The sequence below is a fragment of the Phalacrocorax carbo genome, chromosome 2 (assembly GCF_963921805.1).
Source record: "Phalacrocorax carbo chromosome 2, bPhaCar2.1, whole genome shotgun sequence".
Taxonomy (NCBI): Eukaryota; Metazoa; Chordata; class Aves; order Suliformes; family Phalacrocoracidae; genus Phalacrocorax; species Phalacrocorax carbo.
Genome location: NC_087514.1, coordinates 24,204,209 through 24,216,307, shown reverse-complemented (window position 1 = coordinate 24,216,307; position 12,099 = coordinate 24,204,209). Strand labels below are relative to the sequence as shown.

Below are 12,099 nucleotides of genomic sequence, written 5' to 3'. Positions count from 1 at the left end.
TTGACAAAAAAATCCCAAACTTTTTTGCTTTTGAGAGAGAGATTGACCAATGTCATGGTAAATTTCAACGTTAGGCTTGTTCCTAAAGCAATTGTTTAACATGAGATCTTAGACTTGTGAGAAGAACCACAAGGAGCTGTGCTTAAAGCCAGTGCACAGAGTTAGACCAGGGAACCTCAAGGCTGAGGGCATCTGCAAATGAGAGCAAGAAGTGAAGGCTGTCTAAAAGTTGAATCTCGGTTGTCCTGGAGACTTGTGATGATTTGTTATTAATTACATGCTGTAGCTGTGTGATTAATTAGCAAATTTAATTCACTATTAATTGTAAAGTGTAAAAATGCCTAGTCTTGTTGAAGTTTATTTTCTTAGTTTAATCTTGTATTTTGGGTCAGACTCAACAGCTGCCATATGCATGCAGCTGCTGCTTGATAATATTTTTTCCTTCAAATTCTGCAGGGTTTTTTTTGTGGTAACCTCTATGATATGCTAATTATTAATACCAGAGACCTGATCCCTTGTGTTTTAAGTACTTTATTACTGATTTCTAACATCAGCTATAAAGTATAAAACTTCTGTGGCTCATGTGACAGGAAGACATTTGTGAGAAGATACGGATCCAGCTGATATGTTGAGCAGTAGCTGGCAGGCTCAAGTATGTCAACCAATAATGAATATGGGAATATGCAAAGATGTCATGATCCAAATCCTGTGGTATGCAAGCTCTTTCTGAGATTGATCAGGAAGTAATTAGAAGTATAAAAATTAAGGAGCTATCTGGTTAAGGATATAGTGTATACATGTTTGTTTATTTTTAAGACTTTTATAGACCATTCATTATTCAATGAATGAATAAGGTTTCAAAGAATATTTATGAATGTTCATTCAACGAATGAACAAATCTGAACTCCTAAGTGAAATAATTTAGCACCCCCTTGGGGATTTAGTATGGTGTCTATGGAAGGAATCATATATGGTGAAAATGGCTGTTTACGGAAGACCTTAAAACAGGGGATTAAGAGGAAATGATCATAAAATAAATTCTTTTTAAAGGTTGCATTTTCATGCTGCAGGACTAGCAAACTGTAATCAAAATTACTTTTATATAAAGCTCTCTTTGGGTGGTGAGACTCTAAAGCCCCTCCCTGGTTTAGCTGGGAGAGGTTTATCATTCTCTGCTTAAATGGGTTAAGTTACAAGATGTTTTATATACTTGCACATCTCCTGTGTAATATAAAAAGCATTTTTATAATTACTGACATACTAATGTGAAATAGTAATTGAAAATACCTTAAGACACAAACCATGAAACAAGTACAAAAACTTTTAAATAAGCCTTAAATTGCTACTTTTTAAAAATTAAAGTGAGGAATCATGATCATGTTTCTTGCTAATTGTTTTAGCTTTTATTCAGAGTAGATGATGTACTGGATTTTGACCTCTAACAATTTGGGTACAGACCAGCATTTGAGTCATAAATTAAATGAGTTAAGTGGTCTCTTTCTTCTTCCCAGTGGATATTTTCCCATGTTGCGGTTTCATCACAAATGGCAGTTTTGGTTTAAATATTCCACTCTTAAAATAACAAGAATAATGCAGGTCACTGTTAAGTCATTGTTCCCAGTTGCCATGTATTTAACGTGAACTGCTTTGCATGATGTGAAACTATCATACTTTATAATATATAATGAGTTTGAATGTAGGTATTTTCCATTTTAAAAATTCCGACATTTCACAGGATTAAAAAAAAAAATCTGGTATTAAAGTCAGGTCAGTTATTTAGAATTTCCTCTGGTTTTGCTACACCCATCCCTTAGCATGTTGTGCCAAATACAAAGCAGTAGAAGCTAGTTACTCCTTTTTTCCCTAGCTGAAAAGTTGTGGACAGCCCACACTGTATTCTGTAGCTCCAAAGCAGCCAAGAGAATGTGGCATTTTTTAATATATTCATTTGTTTCACAAATTTTGGTTTCACAGTCAGATCTACCTCTATGGCATTAATGCTCCCACTATTTTTCACCAAGACTTAAAAGGAAATTTCCGGGGTTTTCAGCTAACACTGCTTTATTTTCTGTTTGTGCACAGTTTGTGATGGGCTGTGTCTTTGATTTCTCTGCTTTATGCAAGGCAAAAGAAGAAAGTAGCAGGGCTAAAGGTCTGACAGAAGTCTTCCTCACAAAAAGTTTAAATGGGATTTAATTTAAAATCAGAGGGTCATGGTAGTGGTTGTAAGGACTACAGTCGCCCTTTAAAAACTGTTCACTTGATATTACGATCTCTTATTACAGATCTTCTTTAAGGCAATGCTGTAGTAATTTGGATGCTGCTCTTAGGATATTTTGTACTGTAACTGGTTTATACTGTTACTGTATTTTTATTTTCATAACGGCAGGGGGCCTATAATTCTGGATATGGTTTCGGGTTGAGTAAAAATCAAATGGGCCCCTTCACAGATAAAACAATAACACTTGAACAAAGTCTGGTGAGACAGGAAAGTAGTGATGAAAGAATCCTCGTTGCATTTTTTTTCAGACGATTCTTTCTCTAGAGCGACTTTCCCTTCTAAAATGTGGTTTGGCCCGCATTGTCCTCTTCCTCCTCTCAGTCCTCCACTGCCAGCACCAATCCTGCCTACCACAGGAGAGGATACAAGGCCAGGTCTGTCCCAGGGAGCATCATTGTCCCACCCAGGGAACCATTTCAGTAGTGGCCCTTTATGGTTTCTCAGGAGACTCTCCACAAGAAAACAAAAAACAGTTTGGAATCATTTTCTTACCAACATTTTGAGTTCCAGAATATTACCTCTGCTTGGTCTGCTGCTTGTGGGGCAGAAAAATCAGAGCAAAGTAGGGGTAAATGCTTTAAATTATTTCCCTGGTGTGAAGCTCCTGCCACATTTCTTCCTGCATCAAGTGTGTCATGTTGCTGTGTAATCATTGTGGTTATGAATGAGGAATGACAAAGGTCCCATCACACTAGAATGCTCATTACATAAAAAGCTGGTATATAAAATTTGACTAAATAAGAATTTGAAGGGTTTTGTTTGATTTTTATTTTATGAAAATACCCATCTCCAAAAAAACATGTCCAAGGAAATAAAAATGCTGAGTCACCAATAGGTGATTTGAGGAATTGGTTTCTGAGGGAAAGAAATTTATAATTTCAGAATAAACCTCAAATTTCAGAAACAAATGCCCTTCCTTTTTAATGCAGGTAGTGTTGTAGCTGTTTGTGCAAATTAAGTCTCAATTCAGAATATCAAAGTGTAATTATTTTTTTTAAGTTTCTCATAGTTTGGTTAACATTTGTTTGCACCAGTCTACCCTTTTTCTATTTTCATTCCATATGTCCCTGAATTTCTATTTGTAATCAAAATGCAATGAGCAAAAATTCTTAAATGCTTAAATGTTGACAGTTATTCTGAGAGATCTAACCAGTTTCACGGATTCAAAATTATTTAATGGTCTAAATCAGCATATGAATTTTGGTGTCTTTTGGATTTGCTTCCGTGCTTTGTTCCAGTCATTTAAGGAATATCCATGGTACAGAAAAGAAAGCATCGCACTTCTCTGACAGTAGTCACATGTTTTACCATGTGAACACAAAGAATAATTTTATTTCCAAGGAGGCCAGTTCTCAAAAGCCTTACATCATTTTTGAAATGTAAACGGGCAATTTGAAGAGGTAAAGAAGCACAGGAAAGCAGCTAAAAATCAGATTAAGTGATCTGTCTTTCATCTTTCACTGCTCTAATCAATTTTTGGTATCCTGTCTTGATTCTTTGATAATTAGCCAATTTTAGTTGGATTTTACTGCTACAGAACTATTTTGATCTATGTCCACAAATCTAAAGTTGGATTTAAGCTCCATAAATAAATACCATACTAGTTAGTTACCGTAACACAAAATAATACTGATAAATTTACCGGTCCATGGAATTCTACACATTTGCAGCTGAACATTTTGAACCCCTACTATGTTTGTGCATAATTTTGCAGTAACCACATGGAGTGATGAAAAATTTGATCCTAAAAGCGTATGGATTTAAAATATCTTTAAAATATCAGTTGAAGTCTATTCACAGTGCTTTATAAAAGCTACTTTCTGACAAAAATAGTAAGTTGGCCTTAGTTAATCCTTCGATAAATTTTATTTTAAAAATAAAAGCAGTATTGGGCTGGGCACATGGACTTGGTTTTCTTGAATCAAGTCTATGCTTTTAAACTAAATCTCTTTAGTGCCAAACTGCAAAGGGATTGAGAATAAGGAACATTAAGGATAGATTTGGCTTAAATTAGAAAGTTTATTTGTACTTCAGTGATGTCTTAGCAACCTATAGAATTGTGATGTAGTGTTAGTTTCTCTCAAGAGACTGAAAGATAATGCTTGGAAATTCATGGTGTCAAGAGCATGGCTAGGAAAAAAAAAATCAGTGGGGTGGCATTTTAAATGTATAGTTAATCTGTTGTAATAGGTGCTAGTAAAATGCTCCAGGCTGAGCTTAGAGCAGTCTTTTTAAATGATGACTGTAGAATGAGACGGGCAAAAGAAAGAAAGCTTACAGGGACAGGGTTTATGCGTAGAAGTATTTTGATGGTTGTGAGTTGGTTTCCTTAAAATAAAATTTTTTTAAAAATCATTCTCTTGACCAGATTAACTTTCAGCTCATTCTTATAGCTTGAATAATGGTAATGTAGTCTGTTTAGCTACTTCAACGATTAAAGATACTTGGTATATTTTGGTTTTATTTTCTGTAAATACGCTTCACTGGTGTGGCTCAAATATTTCAGTTTGTAAATTGAAAGTGCAGTGTGATAAAATAATTGTTGTATTCCAATCTTGTCTGCTGTGTTCTGCTTGGGAAAGAGTACATACACTAACATTAGCAGTTGAAAGAAAATTATGACATTGGCTGTGTCAGAAAACCAACATGGCACATGGTCAAGTCTTACTGTAAAGCAATAAAATCCTGGAAGTGCTGAACTGCCATTTTGTTTTTACAGCTCAGAAAGTGAATCTGGTTCACAAAGCACGTGCGATCAGCTTGTAACCCCCACGGCATTAGCAGCCTGTACCAGGGTTGACTCCTGTTTTACTCCTTGGTTTGTGCCATCATTAAGTGTGTTGATCCAATTTACTTATTTGGAAGTCCACCTCTGCCATCATCTTGATCAACTAGGCACAGGTATGTACTCCTTTATGTAGAATAATAAAAGCATATAGTTCATACGTGCTGCTTAATCACGGTTTTGCTGTCTGTAGTCCCCATTTCCTCATTCAAACTGGCATTCTTGAAATAAATTATCAGCGGCAGCCACCGGTGGCACAGACTTCAGGGTAAAACTGATTACTTCTGTACGTTGAGAAAGTACATACGGTAGGCAGTGGGGCTGGCTGATCAGCCCCCTCTCTCCCTCCAGAATGGGTAACAGTAGAAGCCATCCGGTTTTCGTAGTCTGACTAGTGAGAGCAGGTGCCACTTCAGTTTTGAGCCATCTTAGTGAATGAATTTGATCTTTTCAATTTTCCAGCATATTAACAGTACTATTAAAATACCTGAAGATTTTGCAACCCCCTTAGTAAGAATTCCTTGGAAGAGCTCTGAGAACTGCAGATTTAACTGTTATTTCAATTATGATCACATTTGGAGCTACATCTGGTTTTGCTCAGTGTTCTCTGTCATTGCATTAATGGCAAATACATTCCAAGAGATCTTTAGATTATTGTCTGATTTTCAAATGCCAGGAATGCTTTCCATGGAAGATGAGCAAATATCTTAGATAATTTTGACAGGGACAGCTTCCTTCATGAGTAGTTTTTGTGTTTCTGCAAGTATTATAACATACTCGTTATGAAATCATACCAAGACTGACACTTAACAAAGAGCAAATAATTCGTTTATCAGCTACCTCTATCAGTACATAAGCTTCCTCACTATAAGACTCTAATTCCAGATGCTCAATCTTTCAAATTACACGTACTGGAAAAAGCAAAAATCAGATTAAAATCAAACCCAGCTGTTTCATTTTTTCAAGAGTGACTGAGTTTATGCTGATGCTGCTGCTGTTCTTGTTATAGCACCTAAAGGCCTTAAGTTTTGGGGCTCCGTTGTTCTATGTTGTACGCGAAGGGAGCACAAAACTTATTGTATCCATTATGCTTTTGTAGAGTAATAGGGCTTGATCCTGGAAAGTGATGAGTGTTTTGGTTCCAAATCTGTAGAGCACTTGAGCATATGCTAATTTTAAGCATGTGAGTAGTTCCAGCAACATAAATAACATCAATGGAAATACTCGCATGCTTAATGTTGCACAAGTGGTGTACGTGCCTTGCAGTGTCTGCTGCCACAGTGCTCAGCACTCTGGAGGACTGAGACTTCAGTGAACATGATAAAATCTCATGCTTTAGTCTCAGTGTACTGTTTTGTTTAATTTCTAGTATTACGGGGTAATATGTCACATCTCAGTGGGTTTGTGGTCTTGAACTCTCTGTAATTGCAGCAAAGACAATTTTCATTGTGGAGCCTGTTTGCCTGCACAGTCACCTGTCAGCAAATATTATATTGCTAATTTTTATTGTATTCATAATGTGCTATGTGTGGAATATCATATATAGCTACAATAGCAAAAATTCTTACAGAAATAGGGTCTCTGCTCCAAATAGGTGGCAATCTGAAGTATTGTGCAGTGTATAGATGAAGCAGTTTGGCTTGCTGGTCTATTTACCATGAAAAGATTTTGGTTTGCAGATGCTTTTTGTTTGCAGCTGCTATTAATTACAGTTCTATTTTACATCTAATAAACAGTGTGAACAGGATTAACTTCAGATTTCAGAAATGTTGACTCTTTTATGAATTTTACTTGTTTTCATCATATGTACAAGCAGTTAAAACACAATTTACAAAAACATACAGAATGTGGCAATGGTGATGTTCTAGTCTTGTTTGTTCTTTTACTTTTCAGCACCACCAAAGCTTCTTCAGCCTTTTCTATCTGATAAAAACATGCCTTCTGAACTAGAATACATGATAATTTCCTTTGATGAACCTCATGTATATCTTCGTCAGTGGAGCGATGAGTCGATGTTCCAGGAGATCCAGTTTTCAACTCAAGCTGACTGTAAACTTTTGGAGTGCCGAAATGTGACTATGCAGAGTGTTGTGAAACCTTTCAAAATCTGGGGGCAGATTGCTATATCCAGCAGCACAGTTGGAAGGCTATTGGACTGCACGATAATGGTGGACCCCATTTTCATCAACTTTGGACAATATGCACTTCATTCTCTAAACACAGCAATTCAAGCTTGGCAGCAGGTATGCAAATACAACATGTAGCTATTGTGATTCATGTAATAGCAAATTAGAATACCAACTGCATTTATTAAAAATATTCCGAGATGTAAAAGCTTTAATTTGCACTGAAAGTGTTTGTTACTAATAAACATTAATTCCATGAAAGCAATGAAAATCAGGAGACAATGAATGCTATATGTAAAGCTAAATGTAGCCAGAACTGCTTGAATTTCAATGAAACTACATGGGTTTATACCAGAATAATCAGAATATTGGTCTTGAAATGCATACTATTCCATTAACTTATGAAAAGGTGAGTGATGCATGATATGTAAGCACAGCTCAGTCTGACCGGTAGAGCTTATTGTTTCCAGTTACTACTTCTATCCTTATTGAAGTTCAACACTAGTTTCACATTACATTCTATGCAAGCGGCATTAATGGCTGAAGCCAGTCCCAGCGTAAGGAACCTTGCTTCTGCAATGACCCCTCGAAGGCCTGTAATTCCCTTACTTCACTATAGCCTTGAAATCAAATCATTCTCTTCATCTGCCTGAAGACCTATGTGGAGCCTGGGAATTAATTACCTATCATGGCACTACAATAACAAAGCCCCCAAAAAAGGATAAAACATCTGTTTTATATAAAAAAATTCTTTTTTAAGGGCATTCCATGGTTTTCTTGTTGCAAAAGGACATTCATAAAACAAGATCTAGTGTGATTTAAATCTTTACAGCTGGCTCAAATATCAATGTGAACAAAAATCTTTGTAGCTCCAATTTCTGTTTTTTGTCATATTTTGAACAATGCATTTAATAAAAAACAAACATCGAAAGTATAAGAGAGCCCTTGGTAGGCTGTTTAAACCCAAAATATTTCTGACTTAGTACTAGTCCCTCATCTAAGACATGTGTGGCAACTACTGCAAAATGGCCTTCAGAAAGGTCAGTTTCCTCTTAGGATGGAAAAAAGAAAGTCTCTCAGACATAGCTATACATATAAATAAAATATGGTGCATAAATATTTAAATGTTTTAAACCACATCACAGTGTGAATGACTGACTGACTACTCTGTGCCTTGAAGGAATATTCTGAGTTGAAAAAATGGAACTGTATATTTGATTAAGTAGAGCCATATGTCGCATAGTATATTGCTGACAGGTACATTCTATGAATAGTTGGTACTGATTTATACATGGATTTGGCAATGTTAACATGAGCCACAGGAGGATATACTTCTGTAATTGTTGCTGTAATTTTCTCGTTTCCTCTCATGTCAAGGGTACTTGCCACCATGTTCTGATGTGGTGGGTATCTAGCCCTGAGTATTTGAGATTAAAAACTTGCATCGCTTTGAAATTAGGGAACAGTTAACACACAAGTGGGTTCAAAATGGCTTATTAAATTAATTGTTACCAAGATGTTTTCTGTGTGGCTTTACCTCCAGATTGGGGGGTGGCACACACTGCATGGGGAGGGATTGGATTTCCCAATGATAAGCATTGTTTGATGTTTGGTGTTCACGCAAAATACAATATAAATGCTGCCTACTAAAAGCATGAATTTAATAAGCAGGAAAGGTTATTTGAATTCTCCACATATTTTTTTACTGGATTAATATCTGAAACAAGTGATGTTGTAGTCAGTGGACAGACAGATGAAGCATGAAACGATTTGGCCCTGCACCTTTGGGTCAAGAGTGCAGGATTAACATAAGCCTCTGTCAGTGTCTTTGTTTCATAGATGTGGACTGATATTTTTTTTTGTCTAAGTAATGATGAACATTCTGAAAGCAGATTAAGCCTAAAAAACACCAGGCATACAACTTGCTTTATACTTCTAAGTCACATGCTGAAAATCTGAGAGGATTAGCACTTTTTAAAGACAGTTTCCCCTTCTGACATATTTCACTGTCTAATCTGAAATCCCTGTTTAAGTACAAGCAGCAACAGGCTAATGCCCATCTAAATGCAAAGCTAAAATAATGGTTTTGATAATCAAATAACTGGACAGGGAACTTCAAGATTGTTATTAATTTAGTTTTATTATTTAATAATGATATACAGAGTATCAAGTGAGATAGAAAATGTGTGTCTCCTCTGAATATACATGGGGGGTGGTTTTTTTCCTCTTTATTTGGGCATTTAAGCCTCCAGAAGTTGTTCCATAACATTACTGCTTTGTGATATCTAGAGACACAGGGTCAGCTGAGAAAGCAGCTCCCCAAGTATGGTACTAAGTGAGTATTCTTGGGGAAAAAAGCTATTTCTTTGTGGTCTTGCACAGCAAATGTTTTCCTAAACCCCTCAAAAGTTATAAAAGCTCCTGTTTTAAACCTGTTTTAAACCATTAGAACGTCTTTTCCTTAAGGTCCGCATGGTGCCTAACCTTTCTGTTGGCAATTGTGTAAGTTTTCTTAATGAGCTGGGATCAGTCAGAATGACATCTGTGATCAGAGTAGTTTCCCATCTTTCTACCATAAGCACAAAGAACAAAGGAAAATGCTACAGAAAACTTGCATGAAGCTTCGATTTTACTTTGTAGCTGATATTGCTGGGATACTTCCAGGAGAATGAAGTTTAAACAATGAGAAGGAAAATGTTCTTTTCTCTTTGAGGAACTTTGAGGGAGATAAGAAGTTGCTAAAGACTTTCTGTCCAAAAAATCATTACTAGGTATGAGAGAGAGAGGGGGAGAGGGAGTGCTTGCACGGGTCTTCGGTAGCTTGTGAAACACACAGACAATAACTTTGTGCATATAAAGAGACCTAGGCTTTTATGTTGGGTTTTTTTTCCAGGTTCAGAAATACTTTGAAATAGCTGTGAACTGAGACATGAGCAGAAAGTCCTGAGACAGGGAAAGCCTGGTGACTAGTATTATGTGGGATGGTTTTCCCCTCTCTCAATAGAATTCACAAAATATTTGAAAGCCCAGTAAAGGAGAGACACTTTCCAGGCCTCTCTGAGAGAAAAGAACAGCTGAAAAAATTATCTAAAGAGGGGCAGGAAATGGTCCCCCAGGAGCTGACCCTAATCTGTATCTGATTCAAGCTGTTGATCTTTTGGTGATTCTTTTGATTTGCTGTTCTAATTCAGAGAGGGAGATTTTTTTCCTAATCCAAACTTAGGTGTTTTCAGCTTCTAGAGTCATCATTCAGCCCTCCAGCATCATTGCCACACAAATGGCCCAGTTCTATTTGGTTTTACTATGTCTGTTTTCTCTACACTCTCTTTTATCAATCCTTTGATCCACCCTTTTGCTAATTTTTTTTTTTTTTGTCCCTTTCTGCCTACCCTAGAAGCTTATACTGTCAGACTTCAGCAATGAATTTGGGATCCAGTTCCCTTTTGATGGGTGCAGGGAGCTGCTGCAGCTCCCCGGGGGCCACGAAGCATGGGTGGTACTCTGTCTGGGACAAATCTCCTGCATTTACTGTAAGGAGCATAAGAGTTGCCTAGAACCCTGCCTGTACAGTGCATAGTTGCCATACTGAGCTAAAGCATCCCCAAACTTGATCCTTTAGTCAGCTGTCGTTACCAAGACTTGAGGCACCAGTAGCTCTTAAGCCTGGCAGCATGGAGCAATGCCTTATTATGTAAATCTTGGTGTTTCCTTGCTTAAAACCTTGGAACTGTTATAAAATTGAGCTTAAAATACCTCTTTTGCTTAACTTTGAGAAACGCTGCTCTTAAAAGCGGTGAATTCTAGTAGTAAATCTAGCATTTAAGACTAATGATTAATGGCACTCATTCATCAGCACCAAAATGTGTGCAAATCTATTAATAATCCCGGATGGGATAACATTCCCCCAGTACAATTTAGGAGTTCTATGCATGCCAAAAACTTGCTAGATTCTCTTTTCCATCCGGAAAATGCAAGAACCTGCAGTTTGTGTTAACTTCCTTAAAATGTAGTTAGTCAGGTAGAAAGAAGGAAGTCCATCATCTTCTGACGGTATTCTTCCAGTCTGTGCGTGATCAGCAAGAAAATGTATTGCAGTGAAAGAAAAAATTCTTAAATTCCTCTGGGGTTATATCTAGGTTTGACTCTAACAACATGGTGAGCTCTGTGGATACTAAATCCTCCCTTTCAGAAAGAACATTTTGCAAAGCTGTAACAGGAAAACGTATATATTTGTGGTAGACTTATGGGTATGTGGGTATGGCAGCTTGACAGTAAAAAGTCATAGATCCACCACTAGAAAATGCCAAAATAAACTCTGCATTCTGAAGTGGCACTGTAAATGTCAGCCTTTAGCATACCCAGATCCACTACTGGATGTGATACAGACATATTGCTCTGTAATGAGTTTTACTGCTTTGAAAAAGTGAGATTTCGGTTATGCTCACCTGACTCATTTCACAGAGGATACCTGATCTTACGCAGAAGAATTTATGAGGTTTGGAGAGAAGCTCTAATCTAAATATTCTCATGCTTAAATACTCCTAGGGTGAATATTTTTTTGCACAAACACTCCCAGCCAATCATTCTGACATTTAGTCACAGGAGGAATTGCAACCTGCACCTTAGGTTCTTCTGAAGTTAATGATGGAGGCTAAATTAGACATCCCTTGCACACTTCACTTTTCAGGAAATCTGTTTCACGTGTATCACCCAGCAATGTGCTACAAGCAACGTACCAAATTGTTTCTCATGAATAACTAAGGATGCATAGGGATCTTTGAGGAAATCTTTTCTCTCTCTCTTGTTTGATCTCTAAATTTCTGCAGGCTTCCAGGCATGTTTTTATCAAAGAACTAGAGACCTATATGATCATAGACAGAAGAGGTGCTAGCTTCATTATGTCTGTT

At 36.9% G+C, this 12,099-nt stretch overlaps 1 protein-coding gene across 5 annotated transcripts in view; it reads left to right on the top strand.

Annotated features, from left to right (window-relative positions):
• The window catches only part of VPS13B (vacuolar protein sorting 13 homolog B), a 485,884-nt gene that overhangs the window by 424,443 nt on the left and 49,342 nt on the right, over positions 1 to 12,099 (top strand). For all 5 annotated transcript variants that reach the window (XM_064442323.1, XM_064442322.1, XM_064442320.1 and 2 more), the window contains exons 41-42: positions 5,001 to 5,182; positions 6,960 to 7,309. In XM_064442323.1, coding sequence (XP_064298393.1) covers positions 5,001 to 5,182; positions 6,960 to 7,309 — 532 coding nt within the window. The remainder of the gene's footprint in view (positions 1 to 5,000; positions 5,183 to 6,959; positions 7,310 to 12,099) is intronic.